The 26,153-nt window shown below is 38.3% G+C and overlaps 1 protein-coding gene across 9 annotated transcripts in view; it reads right to left on the bottom strand.

Annotated features, from left to right (window-relative positions):
- Window positions 1–1,400: 1,400 nt before the first annotated feature.
- The window catches only part of BICD2 (BICD cargo adaptor 2), a 162,595-nt gene continuing 137,842 nt past the window's right edge, over window positions 1,401–26,153 (bottom strand). Inside the window, exons 7-9 of one of the 9 annotated variants that reach the window (XM_019495419.2) lie at window positions 19,736–19,946; window positions 18,057–18,132; window positions 14,373–16,516 (exon numbers count right to left, since the gene is read on the bottom strand). In XM_019495419.2, coding sequence (XP_019350964.1) covers window positions 18,085–18,132; window positions 19,736–19,946 — 259 coding nt within the window. In that variant the 3' untranslated portion in view covers window positions 14,373–16,516; window positions 18,057–18,084. Of the gene's footprint in view, window positions 2,881–14,372; window positions 19,947–26,153 lie in introns of those variants that run through there. The other 8 variants (XM_019495420.2, XM_019495422.2, XM_059716155.1 and 5 more) reach the window with 8 other exon arrangements.

Genomic DNA, 26,153 nt, shown 5'->3' with positions numbered 1-26,153 from the left:
GGTGACATGTTTACCCCAGTCTCTCTGATTGTACTGACGCCTGTGTTTTGGTACAGTGATAAGTACAAAAATCTGTGAATTCTCTCGTTTTAACAAGCGTGTGTTAGCCACAACACCATAAGGTATTTTCCTTTCCAAGATGGAATGCAATGATGTTGCAGTAACCTGCATCTGCAGACTAGACTCCATTTATTATATTTTTTCCATGTTGTATTACAATCTTTAGTCTCAATCAGTCTGTGGAAAGGGTTATGTACCCTGGTTGCTTGAATAATCAGAAGCCTGGACTCATTGACCTCAGGTATCCTGCCAGCCCAATGTTCCTCAATTGTTTTAAATGACAGGTATGACTTTCCAAGTGTGGAATTAAAACTTACCACCATTTTGTTTAAGCACTTCATGTAGCGTTGACTTTAATGAATCCCTTGACACCACCACATGTATTATGAATTACCTTCTGTGTAGCAAATACATCTGGCATTAAATTTTCAAAAGCATGCAATTTCAGAGGTTTATTTTCATTTACAAAAGGGACAAACACAGGTTCTTAAGCACAATGACTTTCAATTAAACTTTTGTCTCCTAATTGCCCAACTCATTTTAAACAGACAACAGAATCTAGATGCTTAAGTTATTTGTGCACTTTTGTAAAAGTTATACAAAAACTCCAAATCCTTAAAAAGCTTGGGATAGTGCCTCTCCTGGGTATGGTATCTAGTATATGATACCAGCTCTAAGCTGGTGGTGAAGCTTGGGTTAGTATCATCCCTCAGTACAGAATACGGAGGTAGTGGCAGCGCTGTCTCTGTAACAGGCCTCCTTTAGCTTGGGCGTTCAGTCCCACCTTTGGCTGGAAGAACCTGCAAGCGTGTTGACTTCGAAGGTATTGTGCAAGGCTTACTTATTTGCTCAAGCTTTTGGGGAGAGAGGAGTACAATAGAGCCCAGCTTTTATGTGGGGAAGGAAGAATAGCTGGAATTGATTTTTGCTGCTCAAGTCATTGCTGCTACTGGGTGTGGAGTAGTAGCAGCCAGCTTACAACTTTGGTAAAGACACCCGAGAACATTTACCATATGCAACTCCAAATCTAAGATAATTAAATCAATATACAATAGCACCAATATGATAGACTAGGTAGCCCCACAAAGTAGTCTGAAGCCATAACCTTCAGTGTAAGCTTGTTTACTGTCTGAAAAAAATAGGCAGGAATGGTTAACATATGCATGGAATCCAGAACTAAAACATCCAAAATACAAACATGCCTCCTTTAAAAATAGATTCTTTTCTAACCCTTCACAGGGCTAATTAAAACAACATTCCTGAGTCATTTACAAAAGGTTCAAATCTCCCACCTTCCCCCCCCCCACCCCCCAGTACTCCTGTCCCCCATCCAAGTGTTAACAAAAATCTCCCTGAACTTAAGGCTATTCTTCATCACCAAACTTCCTCCTGCAACCCCCAAAGGGGCCTTTATAATTTCAACCTACTATGTAGAAGAGGGCTAGGCCCCTCAAAGATAGTCAGCTTCTCTAGTTCTTTCCAGTTCCTAATTAGGTTTAGTAGGAGTCACCTGCAGTAAAAAGGGAAACTGGACAACAGCCCACACAGCCCTCAGGGCAAAGCAGTACACTCATTCTCCTCCTCTTGGTTCCACAGAAGGGGTCTTCCAGCCCCTGCAATGGTTGGTAAATAAAACTGAGTTAGTAAAACCCATCTGACAGCCATTCAAGCCTCCTATTAATTTTAGGACTAGAATGGAGCAGTATGAGCATCTAGTCTAACCTTTCATAACATAGACCATAATTTTTTTCTCCAGTAACTTTTGCACAGAGTCCAAAAGTGCACATTGGAGCTACAGCATGTTAATAACTAAGTGGCCAAAGGCTTTTTTCTTGTTAAATCTGCAGCTATGCTATTAATAGCCTGAAATAATCTATGCAATGAACTACTTGGTTTCTAATGCATGTTAGTGCAACATCTCGGAGTCCACATCACGTGATCCTGTTCATTAGTCAGGAAGTGGTGTGAAAATTAGATGCACTTCTATTATGGCATTTTCTTTTCTTGTCACAATAGCCAAACTAGCAGCTGATAAAATCCAACAGTATTTCCAACTGTTTTTCTGTTTATTCTTTCAGAAAAGTGAATCATTCCTCAACAGTCACTACCTCTCAACTATGAAACGATACATTTTTTTCCTGCCCCTTATCTAAATACCCTGCTCCTGTTGAGATGAGACCCTGATTCTAGATCTGCCCCTAGAAAAAAAATGGCTGTACTTTTAATTTCAAACACTAGATGGCAATGCTTCAGAGAAAATGAAGCCCTGCTTTAGGGCAGGGGACTCAGAATTGTTAACTAAATCTATTTTCCTACCCTTTAAGAAACAATCTCCATTTTTTCAGTGGCAAAAGACAGAACACAAATCCTGTGAGTTAATGATTAAGCCAATTTTCTCTGCGTCTTTGTGATAACTGAATGACTACAAAGAGAGAGCAGACCAGTTCAAGTCACTACGTTTTGGTCCTTTTTGTATGTTCATTCAAGTCACTTGGCTCTCTCAAGCCAAATTCTGCAGACACATCCCACCCACACTGATGACTACAACTCATCTGGGTCTCATATCAAAGCAACCCCCTAAAACAGTCCGTCTACTCCTTCCTTCATCCTCATGCAAAGACTTTTATTTGCATCTCAGATTTCTCCCTTCCATGTGATAGTACTGTAACAGCCACATGACAATGTCAGGTCCAGAATAAAAGACAGTAGTTAGTGCCTTCAGCAGGGCTATCAGGATCCAAAGAAAAATCCAGATGGAGCCCATCTTCCTCGACACTGTTCAGACCAGTTGCTCATGCTGGGATCAGACATCGGACTTTCCTGCAGTCATTGAGAGGAAGGAAAAGTCAGTGACTAAGAAAAATTAAACACTGGCATTGAAGGAACAAGAAGACAAGATGCAAGAAGCAAAATCCAAGCCAAAGCAACAAGCATGTGATATGAAATATGCAAAGCATTTTTCTAGTTTTAAACAGTTCAACATGCAGGAGATCAGCCAAGTGAATGCTTAGGCTCTTCCACAAAAATGCATGCAACCCTGAAAACAACTTGGAACAGCTATATTTGAGCTATATAAATCCAGATACTTTGGGTACTGTAAGTATCTAGATATTTTGTGCCTTCTCACTTCAATTCTAGGCAGCTTCTTCACAGATCCTGCTGCAAAACATCAGCAGAATCCTGGTTCTCCGATTCCTGAAAACACAGTTATATAACAGGCAGCAGAGCTGAAGCATGAGAGTTTTCACTTTTTCCTCCATCAATCAGAATGACAACATGCCTGTTGCTTCCCAAGAAAGCTTACTAGTCCCATGTTATGCTTCTTCAGGTTCTGGGGTCAGTGAAGTATTTAAAATATTTTAGTATTGGGAGGGCGAGTCATCTCCAGACTCTCCAGAAATATCCATCTACACATACAATCAAAAAGACCTGGAAAGTGAATGCTTGGGAAATACAACCCTATTGGTGTGGTTGGTGGAATAACAACCTATCTGCATAATGTGAGCTGAATTTACTGTACCACTAGGACATTATTTACCCGAGTGCTTTGGCAGCCTGCAGTTAGGAACCATGGAACAGCTTCCTAAGTCAAAAAACTCACTCACTCTCCCAGGAATCTCAGTGACAGCCACCAAGACTCTTATGGTACATAAAGAACCTACACAAGATGGCATTATAGATCTGTGTTGAACTGAGAAGGCCTACAAGACTCCCCTTCATCTGCCCCAAAGCATGGGCACCCATTCATAATCCAACCAACTACACTCATTCACCATAGAATCCCAATCATGCTTTTGTCCATCTCTCTGGATTTGTTCTCAAAAGTGGAACCACCATTAAAACAATGCTCTCAAAATCCTGGTTAAGCACAGCCAAAATCCAAGCCAGAGCAGGAGATGTGAACTCAGCCCCTACTAGGTAGGCAGCAATGACTACACCAGCAGCTTTGATATGGCATAGCTAGAAATTTAAAGCACTGAATAGGCACAGCCTGCTCATCTGGGGAACTTCAGTCCATAGCCAGGGTGTGTCCTCAGTCCAGAACCAGCAGAGTAGAGACAAGACAGCTACCATTTAGGCACCGAGGTTTGTTACCAGAGGGACGTGGAAATTTAGAAGGGTTCTCTCTCCTACACTACAGTCACATTTAATGGATAGCAATCATGTGACCCCTGAGGCAGTCAGATGCAGCCATGATAATTCCCAGAAAGCTGTACTCTCAAAATCCTCCAAGCTAGTTCATTCTCAGAGGGAGTGTCTACATGTTCATTAATGTGCCATAGTTACTGTGCATTGATTTACTACTTGAATAACCAAGTACTAAATCAATGTGCAGTAACTGGTGCTACTGCAAAGTAGCGCTGGCACATGGCTTTTTAGTGATGCTAACTGCACAGTAGCTTAATACTACTATGCAATCGTGTATTAGCATACATTTTGCCTTGCATGCTACTGCACAGTAAAATTAGGCTACCACACAGTTAGCGTCTCATGTAGATGCACCTAAAAATAAGAAACTTATTCAGGACTAGGTCTACAAAATTAAGGGGGGCACTAAGATAAGTCAGGCAGGGGAAAATAGTGATTCTGAGGTGGAAACACCTCAAATATCAGTTAATTTCATATGAAACTAAATAGCTGATGATGTCATCAGCACCTGAATTTTCTGTGGTCTGCCAAAGATACTGTATGCAGTTTGACATTTCTAATGGTCCTTAAAATAAGCCACCTTGTGCTGTACTGCCATCTAGTGGTTCCTTTGCAGAATATCTCTAGGTCAGGTTCCAACACAAAACTTGAATTGACTTAAAATATTCAGTGAATTTTGCAAGTACTACTGTGCATGAATATGCAACACTGTTTGTTCTTTTATACCAGAGAGCACATATGCTCTAGAGGCATACTAATGAATTTGCTAACATGTACTAAAGGAACATTCTCTTAGTTGGGAAAGAAAATGCCAAATCCTCCACAAGGTTATGGAAAGCATTAACTACAAAGAGGGGTAAAACACATTTCAGGTCATCCTATCTGTTCCCACACATGTTCAATGAATATTTTCATGGGCTACATTTTAAAATATTGAAGTGATCTACAGCCAAACATAGCCTCATTAGCTTTAAGCGTCAGTATTTGGATTTTTATAACGTAAACGTCTCAGGTACATTGTTTATACTATGAAGTGCTAGAAAGAATATTTAGAGACCTGGCAATAAAGTTGACTTCACCTTTCTAGGTTCTTTTTTATTTCTTTCCCCCCATCCCCCCAAAGTTAATATTACTGTTACATTTGTGCACTGTGCTGAGCTGAAAGAGATCTGTTTCCAACAACTAGAAATTCTGGAACCAATACATGAATGTGTTAAAGTATGGTCTCCAACAGGACAAGTGTTGTTTATTATAAAAAAGGCCAGATCCTATAGCCAAGAATTGTCACAGCATACAGGCATCCCAGCCAAGCCTCCCTAACCCAATTAGCCCAGTGTTAGGATTAGATATACCAATACAAAGCAGTTACACTTACGTGTTTGGAATTTTGGACATTCCCGAATATTCACCTATCACACAGACCCAAGAGCCTTAACTCTAATCTATGGACAAACACGATTACAATAATAAGTACATCTAGAGGCAATAACTAAATCTACTCAGTTCTGTATTTCAGTCCAACTGGAGGAACTGACTATGCATAGCATAAATGGGTCTGATGGGAACTTTCCATGGAGGCTGTTATAGAGTTGGGGATTGTGATTTCAGTTTGAGTTATTCTAGCATGGGAACTGTGACTGGAATGGATATACAGTGGCTTAACTGGTGACCTCCCCATCTATACTGGTAGAAAATGTTCTTGAGCAATCTTAGCTCAGTTCACTAAATTGGTCCATGTGAATTTTATGAAAACACTGTTTAACCTAAATTGAGTATTGTACAGCCTGTCTGTTTTCCTCTGCTTCAAGAATCCAGGCCCTGAAAAGTATGGCTGCACCTGAACTGACATTAATACTGATCAACTAAAGGAAATGGAAGTATTTTGATATGATGCAGTAGAAGCAGGTTGCCAACTGCCTAGACAAACTGTTGGGGGAAAAAAAAGGTTTAAAACAACTACTCAAAGTCTCTAAAAAACTGATCCATGCATTTAAAAAAAATGAAGCCAGCCAGAGCTTGATTAAGGCTGTACTCAAACTGAAGGGAAGCTTTGAAGGACAGGCAGAGCACAGCAGCATTACCTGATGTCTGAGCAGAAGTACAGCATCCGGATGCAGCATTCTTTTAGGGCTGTGTAGCCCACAGAAGCCACTGAAACCCACCTCCCCAAGTAGGGAGGCAGTAGTCCTTCTTTGGGGGTCTGGAATGGAAGGGTAGCCATGGAGCCAGTGGGGAAGAAGGGAACAGCAGAAGCATCAGGGTGTGTGAGTAAGTAGGAGAGGGCAGCAAAAGTGTAAAACCATAGCTGCAGGCCAGCTGGGTTGCAAACCCAAGCATTTTTTAATTTTTCTTTTTTTACAAATCCGTAAACATTTTACTGACACTTTTTTTTTGTTTTTTAAACTATGGGTGGTGTTCAGTCCCTAAATTTGAAACCAGCCCTTGTCCAGGGCTTGGCAGAAGAGATATTTACATTATGTAAAACAAATGTCAGTAAAAAAAGTTTGATTGTCTGGTAACAGTCTGTATATTGTTTGTAAAATATAATTTTTTTTTCTGTGTTGGCAACCCTGGTAGGAAGCCACACTGTATTCCAGCTAATGGAATATATTTCCCAACTTCCAATCAAAGCCTGACAAACAGGAATTAGAGAAGCACTGTCCCTTATAATCTGACAGAAAAAAACTTCAAAACTGTTTGCCATCTGGGAGACTGAATCTGAAAGCAGACCAGACCTAGAACTCTCCTACCATATACCCTCATTTAAAAAATAATAATAAAAAAACCCCCCTCTGAGTATTGTGGAAGAATATTGTAGAAACACATTAAATGGACAAACAAACCATAAGATACCTGTACTGTATGTCCGGATGCAGCTAGATTCCTTCTCAGAGGCCCCTGTGAAAAATTTTATGGAACCATATTAAAGTGCTAGTCCAGAGACAGAATGTGGAATTGGCATTCTTGAAATAGCATAAGATGTAAGCCTCCACAGATTTATTTTGTTACTGCCAGCTGTGATGCATGTGGTTGGCAAAGGACAGATCCTAGTAAGTGTAAAGAAGTTAGATGGAGTTCAATACATGATCTAACCTTTTGGACAGTGACTCATTCTCAAACTATATTGGAGAAGGAGCTCCCTCAGAACCACATTTCTCTTCCCCCATTCAGATATTCTCTTGGCTTGCTCAATTCTCTCTCCTACTATACTCTGGGTTTTTTTCCTAGAATCTGTTATGGCTGCCCAGGAGCTATCCCATCCCTGAAGGTGGAGGAACACGCACTCTTCATCAGCATGCCAGAGAGTCCCAGATGCTGTTTTAGCATGTCCATCAGATTTCCACCAAAACAGTCCCTTCCCACAGCACCCGCAAAAGATGCTCAATTAAGTCCATTTTTTTCCCCACTGCCTCTTCCATGTTTGTACAGTCTCCTCCTCCCTAACCCACTTCTTCCCTCCCACATTCTCCTTACCAGGCTCAGACTCAGACCCCATTTTCCTTCATTCTTATATATGGGCTATTCTCAGCATCCTTGTTTCCACCTCCCTCCTTCCTGAAGTCAGGAGTTGAGTACCATTTCCCTTCCCCACAAGACTGCATCAGTTTGTCTACCATCAGTAGGACTATTGTGGAAGTGGAGCTCTTGTTGCAATTTGTTGACATTGTTGCATCCTTGAAGGAACTCCCCATTGGATGCAATCCCTGTGACCTCTAGCTCTAGCAGCCGGAGTAGGAGTAGTAATGGTGGCATTTGTAGCACAAGGTGGAGGCTGAGGGAGAAATATTTGCTAGGGCCTAGCAAATTGAAGGTGTTTTAGTTCAAAAGTGCATTGCCACCATTTTCTGCACAGTAGTTCATACAGGATTCTTAAGAGCCCTGGGGGGCTCTGAGCTCCACGGGGAAGAACAGATGGCCGTCATATCCCTGCATCTCAAGAGAAACTTTTTAGTGGAAAAGAAAATATTAAAATCATGTAGAAAAGGAGGTTCATGACCCTGGCAACCCTGAATAAAGATGTGAAAGTTAAAGGGAGTGGGGGGAAAGGGTGCTCACAGCTTCCTTTGCTCCTGCTTTCAAGGATCTTCTCCACTATACCAGGACAGAAACCAGGCTGTGAACAACTGAAGATCTAGGACACTGAACAACATGAAGACAGAGTAGTTTTGGTTGCTTTTACTGAGTCTTTGTTATCATTCATCTATGTTTTTGCCGTTTACTGAATCATTCCTATTATACTGCAACTCTTACAAGAAATTTTATTACTACAACCCTAATCCCTTCAAATGAGGCTTGACAATGCACCTAACAAACATTTGTGCCTCCCTATAAATCCTCCAATGAAAGAAAAAAGAAAGGAAAAAACCCCAAAGAACAAGAAACAAGAACAAGAAACAAAACAGAGATCCAAGCTTATAACTGGGATATATTGAAGAAGATAGAAGAGGGAAAAAATATTGGACATTGTACACATGCTTGTGCCGCACACGCATTCGTATAAACGGCAAAACATGCTGCAGCGCTGATAAAAGGGTGGGGGCATGCTTTTGAAATAAAACACAAAGGTGCTTTAGTTCAAAAGTGCACCACCAATCTTTGTTGTTACTTCTGTATCCCCCACAGTAACTGGAGATGTCACGGAAATAGGCCTGCCAGTCTGCCCACATCAGCCAATAAATTATACAGTGTGAGGTACACTGCTGTCTGCACCTGATTGCTGATATCCATCATGTCTTTAAGTGAAACTCATTTAAGTTCTATCTGGTTAATAAGGTAATGTCAACAGAAACCAGAAATTGCTACTACTGAATGGCTGAAAGAAGCTAATTCCAGCTATTAATAGAAGAGTAGTTGCACAGCAAAAAGTATTCCACTATTGTTTCCATATTTGGGGGAAGTGTTAGCACTGAATGGCCAAAGAAAATGGATCACCTAGTCCTTCCTCTATCCCTTCTGGTCAGGATGAAGGCCAACTCACAAAAGCAGCGCTGTCCAACTACATTACTTCCTCTTTGCTGTCAGTGAGCTCTTACCTGCTCTGCTAAGAAAATAAAACTGAGCCTTCAACTCAAGTATTTGTACTGGGGACCATAAAATAATTCTCCCTCTCACAGTGTTGGTGTGCCTGTACAGACTAGAGATAGGCACTTCTAGTAATCTCACATCTATGGAAGAGATGGAAATCATTTCAATAAATGACGAGCCATCTATCAGATAGTGAAATTTCCCAGTAATCATACAACTGATATTAAATAAGTCTAAACACAGCAAAACCTAGGGAATTATATTCTCTAGTCCAATAAGGCATAACTCCAAGCTGTTATCTTGGCTAGTGTAAGATCATGCTTTAAAGACTGCTGCCAATGTTTCAGAGCTGGTAGTCCAATCTGGCTTATTCATCCTACACCTTATACAACAGCTTTGAGGTTTGTTTTTAAAATGAGAGGTACTAAACCTAGAGCTTCCAGCATTTTCATATTTGTTTTAATAAAGACTCACCGTTAATATGGAGATAACAGAAGGCTACTGGATCAAACAGTCTGCAGTTATGCCTTTGGGCTCTGTATACACCATACTATAAAATACCATTATTAATGTACTAGCAATTAATAGAAGTAGCTTGTTTACCTAATTCTGAAGCTCCTCACAGGTCAGAATTGCAGTGCAAGCTATCCTAATTAGAAACATTTTCTTTGCCAGAAATTAGATGAATCATTCCAGAATATTTTCTCCACTTATAAACTAAATACACTGCATAAACTGAACATAATGTTTAAACTCAAATTTTTTCAGGGAAAATAAAAATTCAGCTTTTGACACGGATGATGACAGACTTTATATCTTGATTATAATTATGTGGCTATGTAACAGGAAACTGGCTCTACAAATCCCATGCACCATCTGTGAAAACTTTCACTAAGGATACTAGCATACTAAAACAGTAAAATAAGGGATGTGCGCTTAAGATATTCCAAATGTAATCTAGTTCATTTCCCCTCCCTTCAGTCCCCTCTGTCTCCAAGCAAGGAGACAAACATTAGAGAATATTTCATTCATAAGACCACTTCTAACTTTTGGAAGACAGAGAAAAGCAATGTGGTGAAGAAGTAATGCCCAGTGTTTAGGAACAAGCAGCAGTATAAGAGGAACTGAGAAACCTGTGACTTGAAACATGAGCTGCTAGAAGAAAAAGGAAATGTTTGAAAATCCAGAGAAACCACAACCCAGACAATTATGGAAAGCTTCTTCAGATGTTCTTGGCAGGTCTCTAATATACAAACTGGACCTCACAGGAAAGGATGTTGTTTGATACCCACCAAAATGATCTCACTCGTCAACTTTCTTACTGAAAGGAGCACTCTAAGCACAGGCAAGTACTCAAGACAAGAGACAGCTGAATTCTAGTTCCAACTCTTTCAGAGACTTCCCACATGGCCCAAGACTTTGTGCCAAAATCTATCCATTGGTAAAGCATGTAGGAACCACACGAGACTGCCAAAACACAAAATACTTCTAGTCAGAAGTAAGTTCCTTGCATGAGACACTATACCATTTCAAGAATAATGATATAGGCAAGATTTCAGAACAGGAACTCTTCTGGACTCCCATTATTTTAAATTAAATTACTAATTTTTAGGGTTCTTTTCAATCTTAATGTAGTAAAAGGTTCTGACCACAAGTACAGGTAGGGAGGCATTATTCTTTACATATTTCTAGAAATGGGTCTTGAGAGCTACCTTATACTGGTATCTTAGAAAGATCACAAGTGGAGTTTGACCGAATTAAACCACTTTTATCTAAGGTGCCTAATTCTCTTTTAAACTTGAAACTACACATCCATTTTCTTATAAAAATATATGTCTTATACTTTAAGTGAATATTGCAGCATGCATCAAAAGTGCTCAGGACTCAAATGGCCACCTGCTACACTTTTCAGTAGCAAACATTTTAAAGCATTTTTAAATAGAAGTTTAAAGGATCTGTGACCAAACAGAACAGAATGCGAAAGGACGTGCACAGGTTAGTATATAATGGGAGGGCAGTTATTTCAGGTGAAGGGCTGCTTACCGAGTTTTGGCAAGGTGTTGAGGGCCACATTTCCCTCTCTGGCGCAAGGAAGCAGGAACAGCCCCATGGTCCCAGGCCAGAAGCCTCTGATAGCCAGGGGTTTCTTGGTTGGGGGAAGTGGGGGGGCAGGCCTTATTGCCCTTGTCTCCTGTCATCTTTGACAGGCAGCTAGGATCAAATAAATATTAATTTCCCAATTTTTTTAAAGGGCCCCACAGGCCAGATAGAATGGCCTGACAGGCTGGATCCAGCCCCCAAGTCCGTATTCTGCCCACCCCGGTATATAACATGTAAAGAGAACTTTGAACAGAAAAGTAAAAGGGGGGGACCTCTCCCAGAACTGTCATCTCCTCCTCTTCTTTTCCCCCTTTCTATCTTTGTATTCAGATCATGCACTCAATATTATATACTGCTCCGTGTACATCCTCTTATAGCATCTAATGAAGTGAGCTCCAACTCATGAAAGCTCATGACACACATACACACTTTAAGAATCTAACTTAGTTAGTCTTTAAGGTACCCTGGCTTCAAATAGAATAAATCCTATAAAAAGCGAAAGGACAGGTCATTTTGGGCCCTCATGCTTCAATCCCTTCAAATCAATGAATCCACGCTTGATTTGGCACAGTCTCAATATTTACAGGCCTTGACTAAACACAAAATTTGTACCCATTTAACCACATATGTCACTTTTAAATCTAATTAGTTAAACTGGTGAAAAACATGTGTGGATATTATTCAATTGTTTGGAACCTACCTTTAACAATTTGTTGCTGATGTAAGCTAAATGGATAAAATATTTCAAGCAGTAAGCAGTCACCTAAGGTAAGTCTCAATCAATTGAAGAATATCCATACCCAAGTTTCACTTTTATAACTATACAGTTAAATGCATGGATTTTAGTATAACTGATGCAGGTATGTATGGACCAACTTCCAATCATGCTCCATTTTATGATAATGTATCAAAAGTGAAATTGGCTGGAGCCAATTCCAGCTACTGCTGAAGCCAGTTCAGGAACTAAGTGGGAGTTTTACTACTGATTTCAAAAGGAAAATATAAATCTGACCTCCGTATTTTACAATTACTTAGCTAATTAACAAAATTAATCCTTGCTAAGTTAAAAGCCCTATGCTCCAACATTATAAGCAAACCAATGAGGTATGGGTGGACCATGTATATTCAAGTTCTAAGACTCAGGTCTAGCAGAGTTTAGGAGTGGTCGCGTGATGTCCCTCTGAAAGAAAAGGTGCACCTCCCTAGCATCTTGTGTCAGCAGAAGCATGGCCTGGTACTGACAAGCTGAAGAGACCTTGCAGAGAAACAAGAGCAGGAGAATGAAGTCTTTGTGACTAACTTCTACAGATTTTTTTTGTTATTTATTATGTGTAATTGGAAAAAATAACATTGTATACATTAGCTGATAGCAGCTTGCACTCTTCAGCTCTTCAAACATCTGAATGCTAATACCTACTGCTTCTAGCTTGATGCCTTCCTTAAATAGAACTGGCCTGTATGTAAAGTGATCATACATCTTTTTTTTTGCCAGACCCCTCCCCACTCTTTGGCTTCACTGTGCACCCTACCCCACTCTCCAGAGTATTCAGCTCATACTAGAGCTCAGAGACAGCCAAGTGTGCTGGAGAGCAGTTTCAACGCTTTACTAAATCTCAAAATTCACTGTGTAACACTCCGGAGAGATTAAATTTTCACACCGTAGAGAAGGGCTTGGACATTCATATTTTAGCAAACATTTATTGGACAGACTTTCAAGCTATTATTTTGATTTTTTACAGTACATCATTTCCTAATTAAACTGTTTTATCATATGATGAGTCTGTTCCTATTCTGGGCATGTTTATTTGCACATGTATTTCTCACCCCTCCCTGCCCCACAACAGACCAGTCCTGCAGGGAAAACTCCAATTAAATTTAACAAAAGTTTTGTATGAACAACAACTACAGGATTAGGCCAAGGAGCCTTTCAGACAAATTCTGAGTGTTTAACTAGTAGACCAAGACACTTCATGAACACTAGCTAGACTGACATTGTCCAGGATCTACCATAAGTTAGTTACTATGTGAATTAAGTTATTCTAATGTAACCAAATACTAGGTTCATAAACTACAAGTAGAGATGTTTTAAGACACTTTCTCAAACTGGATACACGTACCTCTGGGTTGTACTGGGAAATGCTAAACAATTTTGGTTTAGCTAGTGTTCATGAAGTGTCTTGATCTATTATATAAACATTCAGAATTTGTGTCTGAAACCTTCTCAGCCTAATCCTCTAGTAGCTGTTCATGCAAAAAAATTTTCTTAAATGTAACTGGAGTTGTCCCTGTACAACTGGTCTGTTTGGAGGAAGGAGAGCAGAAATTAATGTGCAAACACACACAGAATAGGAACAGACTCTTCATATGATTAATAAGTTTAATTAGGAAATGATGTACTGTAAAAATAGCAAAATAACAGCTTGAGAGTCTGTCTAATAAATGTTTACTAAGATATTAATTTCCAAGCCTTATTTTTTATTCCCCATAGAGCCATAAGGTTACAAAGCAGTGTATCAAATTTAAAAAAAAGAAGGAACCCACAAAAATATCTGGGGATCACTGTATAGGCCAAACCCACTTTGGGAAGGCATGGAGGGACTATAATACCTTAAAAAAACCCTACAAAGATTAAAAAACCCACACATGCTTATTCCATGTACTACACGGTTTAAATATTCCTAGAGATCAAATTCAACACACAGTCTCCTCGACCCTAAAACAGTCGTGGTACATTTGATCTGCTTAGTTCTCCTCTAACTCATAAATGACCTTAAATATACTTTAAGTTGGTTTTAAGTTATCTGCATTGAGAAGTTCCAAGTTCTGGAGAGACCATCAGATATTAACATTAATCATACAAGTAACTGTTACTATCTAAACTATACAGTTGATACGTACAAAATCTTTTTTAGTTCCACTCAGACGAAAAGACAAAAGCAAACACATTTAGTAGAAGGCCAAATAATGACCAATGGATTACTTCAATAAATTAAAAGTAAATAAAAATAAATAAAATGAACATTGAAAAAGACAGAAAACACATGTCCTTTTTTCCTTTATTGAAACTGCCAATGTGACTACCTTTATGCAGGCAGATTGCTTTCCTACATTACACACACGTTTTGTATTAATTTGGAAGTAACATTTTGCCCTCTATGCCTCCTAAAGTTATCAAATTAACACATAGTTATACTTTAAGAATCAGTTTCCACATTTGTCTTTTAAGTAACGACATTCGCTTTTTCAGATCCGTGTAAAGGTTACTTGGCAAGAGTACATGCATATGACATTAAATGGAGACCAATCCACCACTAAAAGGTAATGCACATAAAACATAATACAGTACTTTGACATCATTTCAAATAAATACCCACATACAAATGTAGTAATTTTAATGTAACAATATTTCTTATGAATCAATACTGTAACAGAAGATGAAAATATATGTACCCACATCTAGGAATAATAATGCTTCTTCCAGCAAACAGAAATCTTTTCCCCACTGACACTTATTACAATTTGTACTTATTTTGAGAGGTGGGAAGCTCCCCCCCGAAGTACCAATTTAATCATTCACACTTGCCTCAACGAACGGCACCGAAGAGGTACAGCTTGTTGATGCACTTTTCAGTTTCTGTTTCCTGAAATTACAATGATTAGATACAACATGCAAGAGAAAGTATTAATGTCTCGTCTTTCACATTTGCAAACAATACTATGGTTAACTGCATCCACCACCATCCAAAGCTAAGAGAACATGAATATTCCCAATACATCCTCTGTACTGCAACCACAGGTGTGTTAATACACCTTGCTCATTTGTTCGATACAAGTCCATTTAGTTCCCAAAGTGTATTCGGGTTTGTTTTTTAGTTTTTGTTTTCTGTGCCCCTGAATTTGCATGGATCTGCATGGTGAAATATCACTGACTAACAGAATTGTTTACAATTTCTTGTATATATAATCTCTATATTAAGACTACCCATTAAAAATGTGCGAAAGGGGAGTTCACTTTGCACTTATTGCTCCATATCTTTACTAGGTTCCAAAACAGCTGTTCATTTCTTCTTGTATAGTCTAAGCTATTCTACAATTCTCCCTTAAAATTATTAAAGGCACTACCGGCAATAATTAATGACAAAAAGGCGCTGAAATAGAATACCTATCAGTGACAACTTTAGAATTTTTTCTTTTCTAAATGTACCATAAATTTGGCACAATAAAATGAAAAAGTAACAAAACAATTCCAATTTGGAATTTAACTGGTACAGTTGTATAAAATTCTGTTAATCAATAATATTTCAACTTCCTAAAACCCAGAAACTCTGGAATTTATAGGTAATACTACTCATTTAACATTTTTCAAGTGCCTATTACTGTTTTAACCAGAGCAAAGTCAAGTTTTCTTCTTGTTACATTGAACTATTCCTAAGAATAATAATACAATATGAAAAAAACCCCAGAATTTGAATACCCTGGATTTCTTAATGAACATGGCAGTTAAAAAAAAAAAATCAGTAATTTAAACACATAAAGCTTAACATTTTATAATTAAAAAGCTGCTGAAGCACAGCACATACATAGTTTAGCAGAGCTCCCTGTTTGTGTTGAAACTCTTTTCTAAACACAGTCTAGACCAAAACAAAATAGTACAAATCTCTGCCACATGCTGATGTAGAAATCAACAAGCACAAACCCAAATTGGAAAGAGACTATGAGCACAAACCACAGCATTTATATAAATTCTTCTAACATAAGAAATGAAAGAAGCTAAAGTAAAATATCAAAATATCAAAAGTGCACAGGTTTAACAATCAGATAAAAAAAAAAACAAAACTGAATATCTGCAACAAAAGAAGAAATTTCCCCCATCTGAACATTTCTAGTGGAGCATAAACTAATATGGTGATCATTACATTTGAAGTAGGTTTCTTCAGCACTTGTAAGTTTTTCTTTCTGCAGCAGCACTTATAGGTAAAGCTTGTTTGTTTTATTACTTGAGACAAAAGGAACATTGCAGGTAGTAATATTGGAAAAAGGTGTTAAAGGTGTTAAAAAAAATAGGAACGGGTCAATGGTTTCCATTCTTTGTGCAACGGGCTATCACTTTTAACCATAACCAGACAGGCTAAGAAATGCTGTTGCACTGTTGGAAAGGCCTTCTCCAGGAACTACTCTACAGCTGAAAAATGGAAAATAAAACAACATTAGAAGAAAAAAACAGTACTTACTTATCAATAAAAGAAATGACAACTTTATACAGAGCGTGCTGCAAGAGCTCCATAGCAGGTTAGTCAGTTGAGGGGTATCTGTTCACTTCCTAAGGAAAAGGCAGCCAGTTTAGCCCATGTGTGCTTTCCAAGCTTATGAAACAATACTTTAAATGAGTACTGCCCGGAAGCAACAGCTTTGCAGGAAGAAGGCGTCTTACAAGTACTGAATAAAGCTTATGCTGTTCAAGCACAAGATAATAGCAGTGAGTATGCGAGAGACATTATCAATGAAGCTTTAGGTTCTCCAAAGACATGCAGGTCAGTATATCATGCAGGCCAATGCAGAGAACAGTAGTCATTCAAAAGAAGAGCCTGCTTGCAGAGGTAGGTGATGGCTTAGTAAGTTTCCCATGCTAAATCCCAAGCCATTGAAAGTAAAATAAAAGACTTACAGCATAGGTAAATTTCAAGAGAGTGTTTAAAAAAAAAGCTATGAGCCCCGATAATTTTAAATAAAGATATCTGAACATATGAACAGCAGGAACCTGTATGTATCATTGCTCACTTCTCTTTATACTATGTTTTAATCCAAGCCAAACCATACACGTGACAAGCTTAAACAGCAGTAAGGTTCTTGTACTTTGTGTCTTAAGATACACAAAAATAAATAAAAATGGAAATGATTACTGAGCCCATTGTGTTTACAGCAAAACTGTTTGTATTTTCACCTGACAATATGGGCCAATGTTGATAGTAATAGTCACTGTCTTTAACAATGAAATGTTCCTATAGAGTTTCAGTTAACTTGAAAACCTATCAATGCATTTCATTTCTTAAATCTACATTTTTGCCATTAGCATCTTGTGACAATACTGCCATTAGAGATAGGGAAGCAGTACAAATTGTATTAACAGCTTCCTACCAAAGTGGAAGCAAATGGATAGCTGCTTCTAATAGAGCAATATCAGTTAGTAGTCTAAATGCCTACTTTTATAAGGCATTCTTTAAATTACCCACAATGCAAGAATGAGAATAAAGGCCTTTTGGAGGATTGTGCAACAAAAAGGAAAAAAGCAGAGCTGAAAATTGTCAAAGGGTGTTTAGCTTGTAAAAATAATCAAGCTTGCTACATAGCACTATTAAAGCTTGAATTCAGGAGAATACAGTGTTGCCTTAAAAAGGAAATAATAATTGATGCACAGGGGTGGCTCTTATGACCACTATTACTCTTTTCTTTTTAAACCCTCTGACATGTTGGTATTTAGACAACAGATTAATTTTAACTCATCTGGCTGCATTTTTTTAAAAGACAGATCAGCAATGGGATTCTAACATCAATTTTCACTGTGCCATATTCAAACATTTTTCCATTTTATAACTAGATTGATTGCTCTGATTTAACCAGATTTTGTCAAAATCCCATTTTTTATTTTTTTTTTAGATTTTAACCAATTTTTTAAAAATCTCTGGTTACCCTTTGATGGGAAAGCAGGCTGTGCTACTTATTACCTTACATTAATATTGTGATATCTCCTGACTACTTATAGGCAGAGCGGCGATACACAGGAAGCAAGCTGCTGACCATCTATAAGAAATGGTAGTGAGATGAGGCAGTACTAACACAAGGATATTAGAATGGCTTGAGGAAACATTTTTACTCTAAGCAGACATTGTGCATTGTTGCATTACTATCAGTAATACTATATGCATACAAAATTATTTGAAAAAGTACAAAATGAACAGGGCTTTACATTAAAATAAATTTGAGGCTAGGCACTTTTAAAACTCTATTTTTTTCTTTTTAATGTGCCTTATTGTGCTCAATAATTTTTCCACAATTTTAAAAGCAACATTTTTCAATCTGGTATCTTTATCACATATATAGGCACCAATTATAAAGTACACTTTCATGTTATCAAATACATTGAAATTAAGTGGCTAAAAAGGCCCCTTAAGAGTCCAATAGACAAAGTTTTTTTTTCTTTTACAAAGACTGATGCATATGCTAACCTACTTCATAAATATTTATTAGCAAGATGATCCAGTTAAATTTCCTGTGCCTATAATGTAGAGCCCTGCGAAATGTGTGCTTGCATAAGGAATGCATCTTTTTGTTTAAAAGAAAAAGTCAGAGCTCTGAAACACCATCCTATTAATACTGAGAGCTGAGAAGAACTGTTGTGACTCAACAATACTAGAACAGTCACATTAATTCTATACAGATATGTTGTATGGATATAGCAACATGTAAAAACAGCTTCTTTCTAAAGCGTTATGCTGCAAGAAGCAACAGGTAACCATAGGAGATCCTTTCAGTACATGATACTTTTCCACAGCATAACTTCTTAAAGTGAGACTCTCTATCAGTGAGGAATACTAATTTTGAATTTTTCAGTTTTATTCCAGATGGGGTAATATTGCATATTTTAAATAGAATAGAAATGTGCAAGTTTCTTTAGGCTAACTCATGGAAGCGGAGGAAAAAAACCGAAGTTTAACAATGTGTCCCTTCCAGGTTTCTCCAGAATTGTTATAGCTTTTAAGAGCTTTAGGACTTTGGTCAGTGGTGATATGGCAGTACATTTCTGACAACTGCTACAGCAGGCAAATCTAATTTTGGTTCTGGTTGTGAAATGTTCTGCATTTTCATGTTACACATCTAATTTTAAGTTTTGCATTTCACCACTTCTTAAACCATGTTGAGAAGGTGGTTTTAGGTTGCTTTTGTCTGTGAAAGCATTAGTTGAAGTATGCTGTAACCCTGGGGAAAGCATCACGTTTGTGCTATATGAACTACAGTTAGTAACACCAGATATAATATATCAGGTATACACTTTTAACACTTACCCATAAACAGCAAGACCATACATGTTAATTGTGGAAACAGCAAACTCCTTTCCACTATTAACTTGTTAATAGCATCCCCATACGTACAGATTAGTTACAGTTAAGACCACCATAATACAATTTGTATTATATGGTTTAATAACATACTAGTACAAGTCAACTCACTGCGACATTAGATAGTGGGGATTTACGCTGATAATTACAGCATAAAAATTAGATGCATAATATGATTTTCTACATGCCTTCTAGTCACAATATATCTTATACTTCTCACTGCAAAACACTTGGTTGTTAAGGACAGACCCCTCAGACCTGTCTCCACAGGACCGGATATGACTTACACTAGGGTTACTGGTCTTGGCTTTGGAAGTAGATTTTGTGCGCACCCTTTTGGACTGCTCATGGTCAAGCTCTAGATGCTCCAGGCGCTGGGTCAATGCCAATTTTTGCTGGATAGCCATACGAAGCAAAGAGTTCAGAGTCTTCTTCTCATCTTCAGCTGCTGCAAGCTGGCGTTGCATTTCATCCAGCTGTGTGACATACTCGTCACATCTGCAATGAAATATCAAGAATTTTTAGCAACCTTGTTTCCAAGTGTAACACATGAATCCTTTGTGCCCAGTGGACATAACCAGAGGTGGATCCAAAGGGGTTTTGTAATCGGTTGTGCCCATTTTTACATTGGAACTTCAGCAAAACTACTGTGGAGTTTAATTAGTTTTCTCTGTGTAGTTCCAGTTAGTGCTCAGGTTTGCCCACTTCCTTTGCTTAATTACTCAATACAGACATCCCCAAGCATGGTATGCAGAGAGCCATGAGGGTGCTTGAGTTTGAAAACTGAGACCCCGCTTGAAGACAAAAGGTGCTCCTGGTATACTGTACAACATGGCAGGACTTGAACATAGCTAGTTACATCTCGATCCAGTCTTCATGTAAGTAAGAAATTTGATAACAGAAATCAAGGCTTTAATGTGAACTGAAGGTTGTAAATATTTGTATCATTTGAGATGGACATTAATGACATTTGATGCACATCCAAACTTCATGTTGGGCTTAATTATTCTCCCTGTTGAAAGAAGTGGGCCCGTGAGCTGTCCAATGCCATCTGAATAGCATTATTGAAAGACAAGTAAAATTCCTAAACTCCAGTTTTGCCTATGTTCCTTGCTGGGAAAGATGCTCCAATTAGTGTTTTATTACCATTTTGTTTATAGTAAGTTGTCTTTTTGTTTTATGTAAAAATAATTGCTTTCAAACATAATTGTTTTGAAATTAACTCATAACAAAGGAAAGGCGTACTACTTGGAATCCTGCAGAGGAAGCTCCATGAATATCTGAGAGATGTTTAATCTGCAACCATTTTCACAAAGCCTGGAAGCTATTTAAATTACACACAGCACTGTAAGCCATTTTAAATTGGGGCCTTAATGCGTAGGTGGGTGCTTACAGCATGTACAGAGTATAAAGAGTATGCATGTGGGTGTAAAAATATAGACACCAACCAGAATTTATCCTGGTCACATCTGTAAAATACAGCATCTTCATGATATTAATGCCAAACATGTGCAAAGGAGATTCTTCTAATGAGTATTATGGCCCCTAAGCCCCTAAAAAAGCCCCTAAACCTTTAGGAAGCTTATCATTGCACAAATACAAAGGGAGAGAAAAAAATCTGCATCCAAATGCAGATTCATACACTTTACCTTATATCACAAGTAAAGGGTCAAATTGTATTCATATTCACTTCAAAAGCAGACCTGCAAGCTAATTAAGGTTGCAGAAGAGTTTTTATTTTGAAATACTAAGTGAGAAAAATCATTCAATGACCCAGAAATAGTCACATAAATGTACTAAGACTGTGGTTTGCATACCTCGAATCACTGTCAGAGATGACCATCTGTCCATTCACACAACTAAACTTTTACACATTATATTGATGAATTTACTTCCCAGTATCTACCATTCTTATCAGCACGTTGGAATCCTACAATGTATACTTATAAATTAAAAAGTACTCAGAAGTACCTGCTTCAACATGATGTGACATTTTCTCAATATCATTGCAGCCATTCTTTTTCCAATAGAATCAACTGATATATTCAAAGATGCTGAGGGGTGAAGAAGTGGACTTCTTCCTTAATCCTCTTCAAATGACAGGCTAAGAAAAGCCCATTCTGGCACAAGCTTCCCACACAATTTTGCTAACATACTTTAATCCTTATTCTCACTACACTTGTGCTATTATCTAGGCAACTCTTGTTCAAAAACTAATCAGAGGTGCTAAGTTGGGTGGTAAATTGGCAACATGGACACACACCCCTCTGAGACTAAAATAAGGCAGAGTAAATTTTATTTGTATGTGAGGTCAGCCATAATTAAATATATGCTATGACTTCCAAAATGCTCTTGCAATATCCCATTAAACCATCATGTCTCCTGTTAACACCATGTTTACTCATAAAATGAATGCCATTAAAAACTGATGAAATAATTTTCCATTTTTTAAGTCTGATCAGCTTTGTTAAAACCATCAGTTTCCCACTCAATTATGTTTATACATATGGTGTGTTCTTACTAGGCAATAACAGCAGCAGAAATGCTATCAAGCAACAAAAAATATAGTGATTTTTACATTCCCTGAATAACTGACTTTACATGTTGGTTTTACTAAAGCAGCGGTTGGCAACGTTTTTGGGCAGAGCACCAAAAACACACACAACCTCGACATGTAAGATGTTGGCGTGCCAGGGATGGATGGCAGAAGAGCCATGGGGGTCCTGATCCTTGTTGTGGCAGCGCAGCTCCAGCCCCTTCCCTGTCATCTGCCCTTCCCAAATCCACTGTCCTGAATGGATGTATTTGTAGGCACGTACTTGAACATTGCTCTAGGTCAGGTTAGCCTGTAAATCGAGCCTCAATAATGTCATATAATGTCATGTATGAAACTATCGTGGATTATTTCCAAGGGACACAGAACACAGCTTTGCATATAAAACAGTAATGGCCCACTTAAAAAAAAAAAAAGAGAAGGTTTCAAAAGAGGAGGTTCCATGGTTTAGTAGAAGCAGATGCATGCTCTACATACTCAGGCTACAGGAAACTGTCCTCATTTCTTCCTTCTTTCTGTTCATTAACTCCAGCTTTAATTTTCTTCAAAATAAAATTAAGTCCTTCCCCACATACACTTAGAAATTGTGGGCTTCAAAGCTACATTATGTTCAGCATAAAACTTAAATGTTAACACCAGAAGTGAGTATTCAGACCAATACTGACCACCACCAGTATTTAGACCAATACTGAACTGAAAGCTTTGAAAGACCAAGGAAGACATCTTCCCCTCTACGCTCATGCATTGTGTTTACAGCCACCTTCTTCCACTGGGTTTATTCCATGTCTCACCATTAGAAGGTCAAAACACAAGATGCCTTTGTTTTAAAAACACCTTTGAAAGTAAAATAATTCATCTTTTATGCTCAGACTAGAAAAAATAAGCTTAACATAAAAAAAAGTTTTTGCGCACATACTATTATGTCTACATTTTTAAGATCTAGACTTTAAACATAAGGCTCTAAAATACAGCTTATTATCTTACTTCTGACCATTAAGAAAATAAGGATATAAATAAAACATTACTTTTTAAACTTAAAATAAGCAATGCTAGCTAAAATACAGCCTGACAGAGAAGAAAAAAATCCTGAAAGTTAAATGGGGAAAATTAAAATATTAAACACTAATGTCCAAGAACAAATTGCCTTTTAAAACAAGAATAAAAAAGCATTCTTAAATATCAGCATCTCTGAGGTTAAATACCTCATTTTCAAAAGCAGTTTAACATCAGCATTACTTCCTGCAAGTGCCAAATCTCTCCTTATTTCTGCATAATCTGAAACATCAGTGTGTAGAAGACAATTAATCCAAGGATACTTTAATCATGTGTTTTGCTATGTTCTATTACTATGCCAAGATCTACATTTGAAAATTCAACTAATGTAAGTATTGACATCTGCATGTAATCACAGCCATTTACTTTTTCTTGTTTTCCCCCATAACCAGTATATTCACTTTAAAGCAATTTCTAAGAAAGCAGTAAAGCATGACAGCAAAGAGAACAACTGCAGAAGCCTCCTTAGGAGAAATATCAACTGCAATAACCCCAACCCACCATCAAACATTAGAACAGGGCAGATTAAAGTTCCCCCAATCTCCACTCCTTATTAAAGCTGAAAAATCTAATAGCAAAGCAGCAGCTAAAATGATGTATGAATGACCGTGGCTGCTAAGGAGCACTAGAAAACCTTAAATAGGCATTAACTACTGCCTTCCATATTAAAGACTTTTTAATATTACAAATATATATGATGGGGAAAATCCTAAACTCCCACCATTCTCACCAGGACTGAGGAGGGTCTCACATGCAGAAGAAGTGGTGTGCTTGTACCTACTGGTAGTGGAAGTGGGGAGCAAGACAAGGATAGTGACGATGCAGGTGAACCAATCCTCACATAGCTTCAATGCCATTCTATCCAAGTGCAAAGCAGGAAATGCTGACAATGTCCACGCTGCTTTGTAGATTATGCTTTCCTGCCTCTGTCCCCTTACAAATCCTTAGTTTGCAAGACTTAACTATCACAGGAACTCTACCAAGTAGAAAGCCAAGGTTTAGGTAGCTAACATCATCAGTTCATCATAAAATTCATAGAAATCTGCCTGGCAACTGACTCCCCAGCCCAGCCATGGCTTGTTTACTTTTCATTCCATCCAGGAAGAGCACACACCAACTGCTGACACTTCCTTAGCCTGATGAAGGGTTTTTGAACCCGAAAGCTTGCTTAATAACTTTTCTCCAACTATTTGGGTTGGTCTAATAAAAGATATCAAATTCACCCAAGGAACCTTGTCTGCCTATGTCCTTAGACCAACACGGCTACAACCTAAACCCCTGCAACATGGAAGATATTGAATTCAGCCGTCTGAAATGGAAACTGTACAACATGAAAAAGAAAGAAGCCAAACTCAACAGCGACATATATTTTCTAAGCCTTTGCAAGAAACACAACTTCATTCCCCGAGGACTAAACATCTACAATCCCCTGACTACTACACACTACTCCAAATATGCTTCACAACTATGCAGAAGAACTTCAGAGAAAATTAGAAATCATCTACTTCACCTACTCTACTCCAAAAGAGACCAACTCAGGAAGGAAATCACCATAGACTACAACAACTTAAAAGACAGAAATCCATGCATGTTCCCTGACAATATACAGTGGATACAAAGAGACTACAAAAAAATTTCTACAGCATTCATCCTACATAAAAAGAAGAAATGGAACAAATTACTCCAAGAACAAGCTCCCTAGCCACAAAACAACCATCTGAGGAACAACACCAACACCTTACAACATTCCAACCTCAGACTCGATGAAACTGAAAGCAGCAACCAACCCACAAATATTATCAATCTCTCCACACACATGCTTACCAAAACTGAAAAATCTGTCCTTTCTAAAGGCCTAAATTATTGTCCAGAAAAATACTCTGATAAAATACTTCAATGTGGAGAACTAGAAGAATTCTTCCGATGCCTGCGCCTCAAAGAATATTTCCACGACCAAACTGAAGCCACTCCCAACAACAACTCATCCTCTGACAACATTCAGGAAAGGATCAATGCCAAAAAGCCCCAAAAAACATCAGATTGGACACCTCACAGTGGACAAAACCCTAACCTTGACCGCTACATTGACTGCTTCAGGGAAAGAATGAACAATGAAATAATCAGCAACACACGCCACCACCACAACCTCTCTCTACCAGAGAAAAAGGCCATAGAATCTCTAAGATCTAACCACCAAATAGTAATAAAACCAGCAGATAAAGGAGGAGCCATAGTCATCCTAAACCGTGAGGATTACATAAAGGAAGCCAAGAGACAGCTCTCTGACACCACCTACTACAAAGAACTACAAGAAGATCCTACTCCCCCTTTTCACCAAAAAACTCAACAATACCATCAAATCATTTCCATCAAGACTACAAGAAAAACTACAGACCTTGATCCCCCCGCTTCCTAACCCGGGGACTTTTTACATGCTCCCTAAAATCCACAAACAAGGGAACCCTGGCCGACCTATCATATCCAACCATGGGACCCTAACTGAGGAAATATCAGGTTTCGTTGAATCAATCCTAAAACAGCTTGTCACCCACAGAGCAAGTTTTGTACAAGACACCACAGACTTTCTACGGAAACTTAAAAACATAGACCACCTTCCCAGCAACACACTCCTAGCCACCATGGATGTTACCAGCCTATATACCAACATCCCACACCAGGATGGCATCCAAGCCTGCCTTACATATCTACAGGAACAAGATTACAACTCAGAATACAGACCCAAAGATATTACTGACCTTATACACTTCATCCTCACACACAACAATTTCACTTTTAATAATCAACACTTCCGCCAGATCATGGGAACAGCTATGGGCACTAAAATGGCCCCACAGTATGCCAACCTTTTTATGAGCCACCTGGAAGAAGACTTCCTCAAGAACTGCACCATCAAACCCTTGCTATATTTAAGATACATCGATGACATCTTCATCATTTGGACTGAAAACCTGCAATCTCTGATTGAATTCCATCAGAAATTTAACGATCACCATCCCTCCATCTGACTTTCTTTAGAATACTCCAGCACCAACATCTCCTTTTTAGACACAAAGATCAGTATCCAGAAAGATAAAATA

The sequence above is a fragment of the Alligator mississippiensis genome, chromosome 12 (assembly GCF_030867095.1).
Source record: "Alligator mississippiensis isolate rAllMis1 chromosome 12, rAllMis1, whole genome shotgun sequence".
Classification (NCBI taxonomy): Eukaryota; Metazoa; Chordata; order Crocodylia; family Alligatoridae; genus Alligator; species Alligator mississippiensis.
Note: the sequence above shows the minus strand (reverse complement) of the source record. Positions and strands in the feature narration are given on the sequence as shown.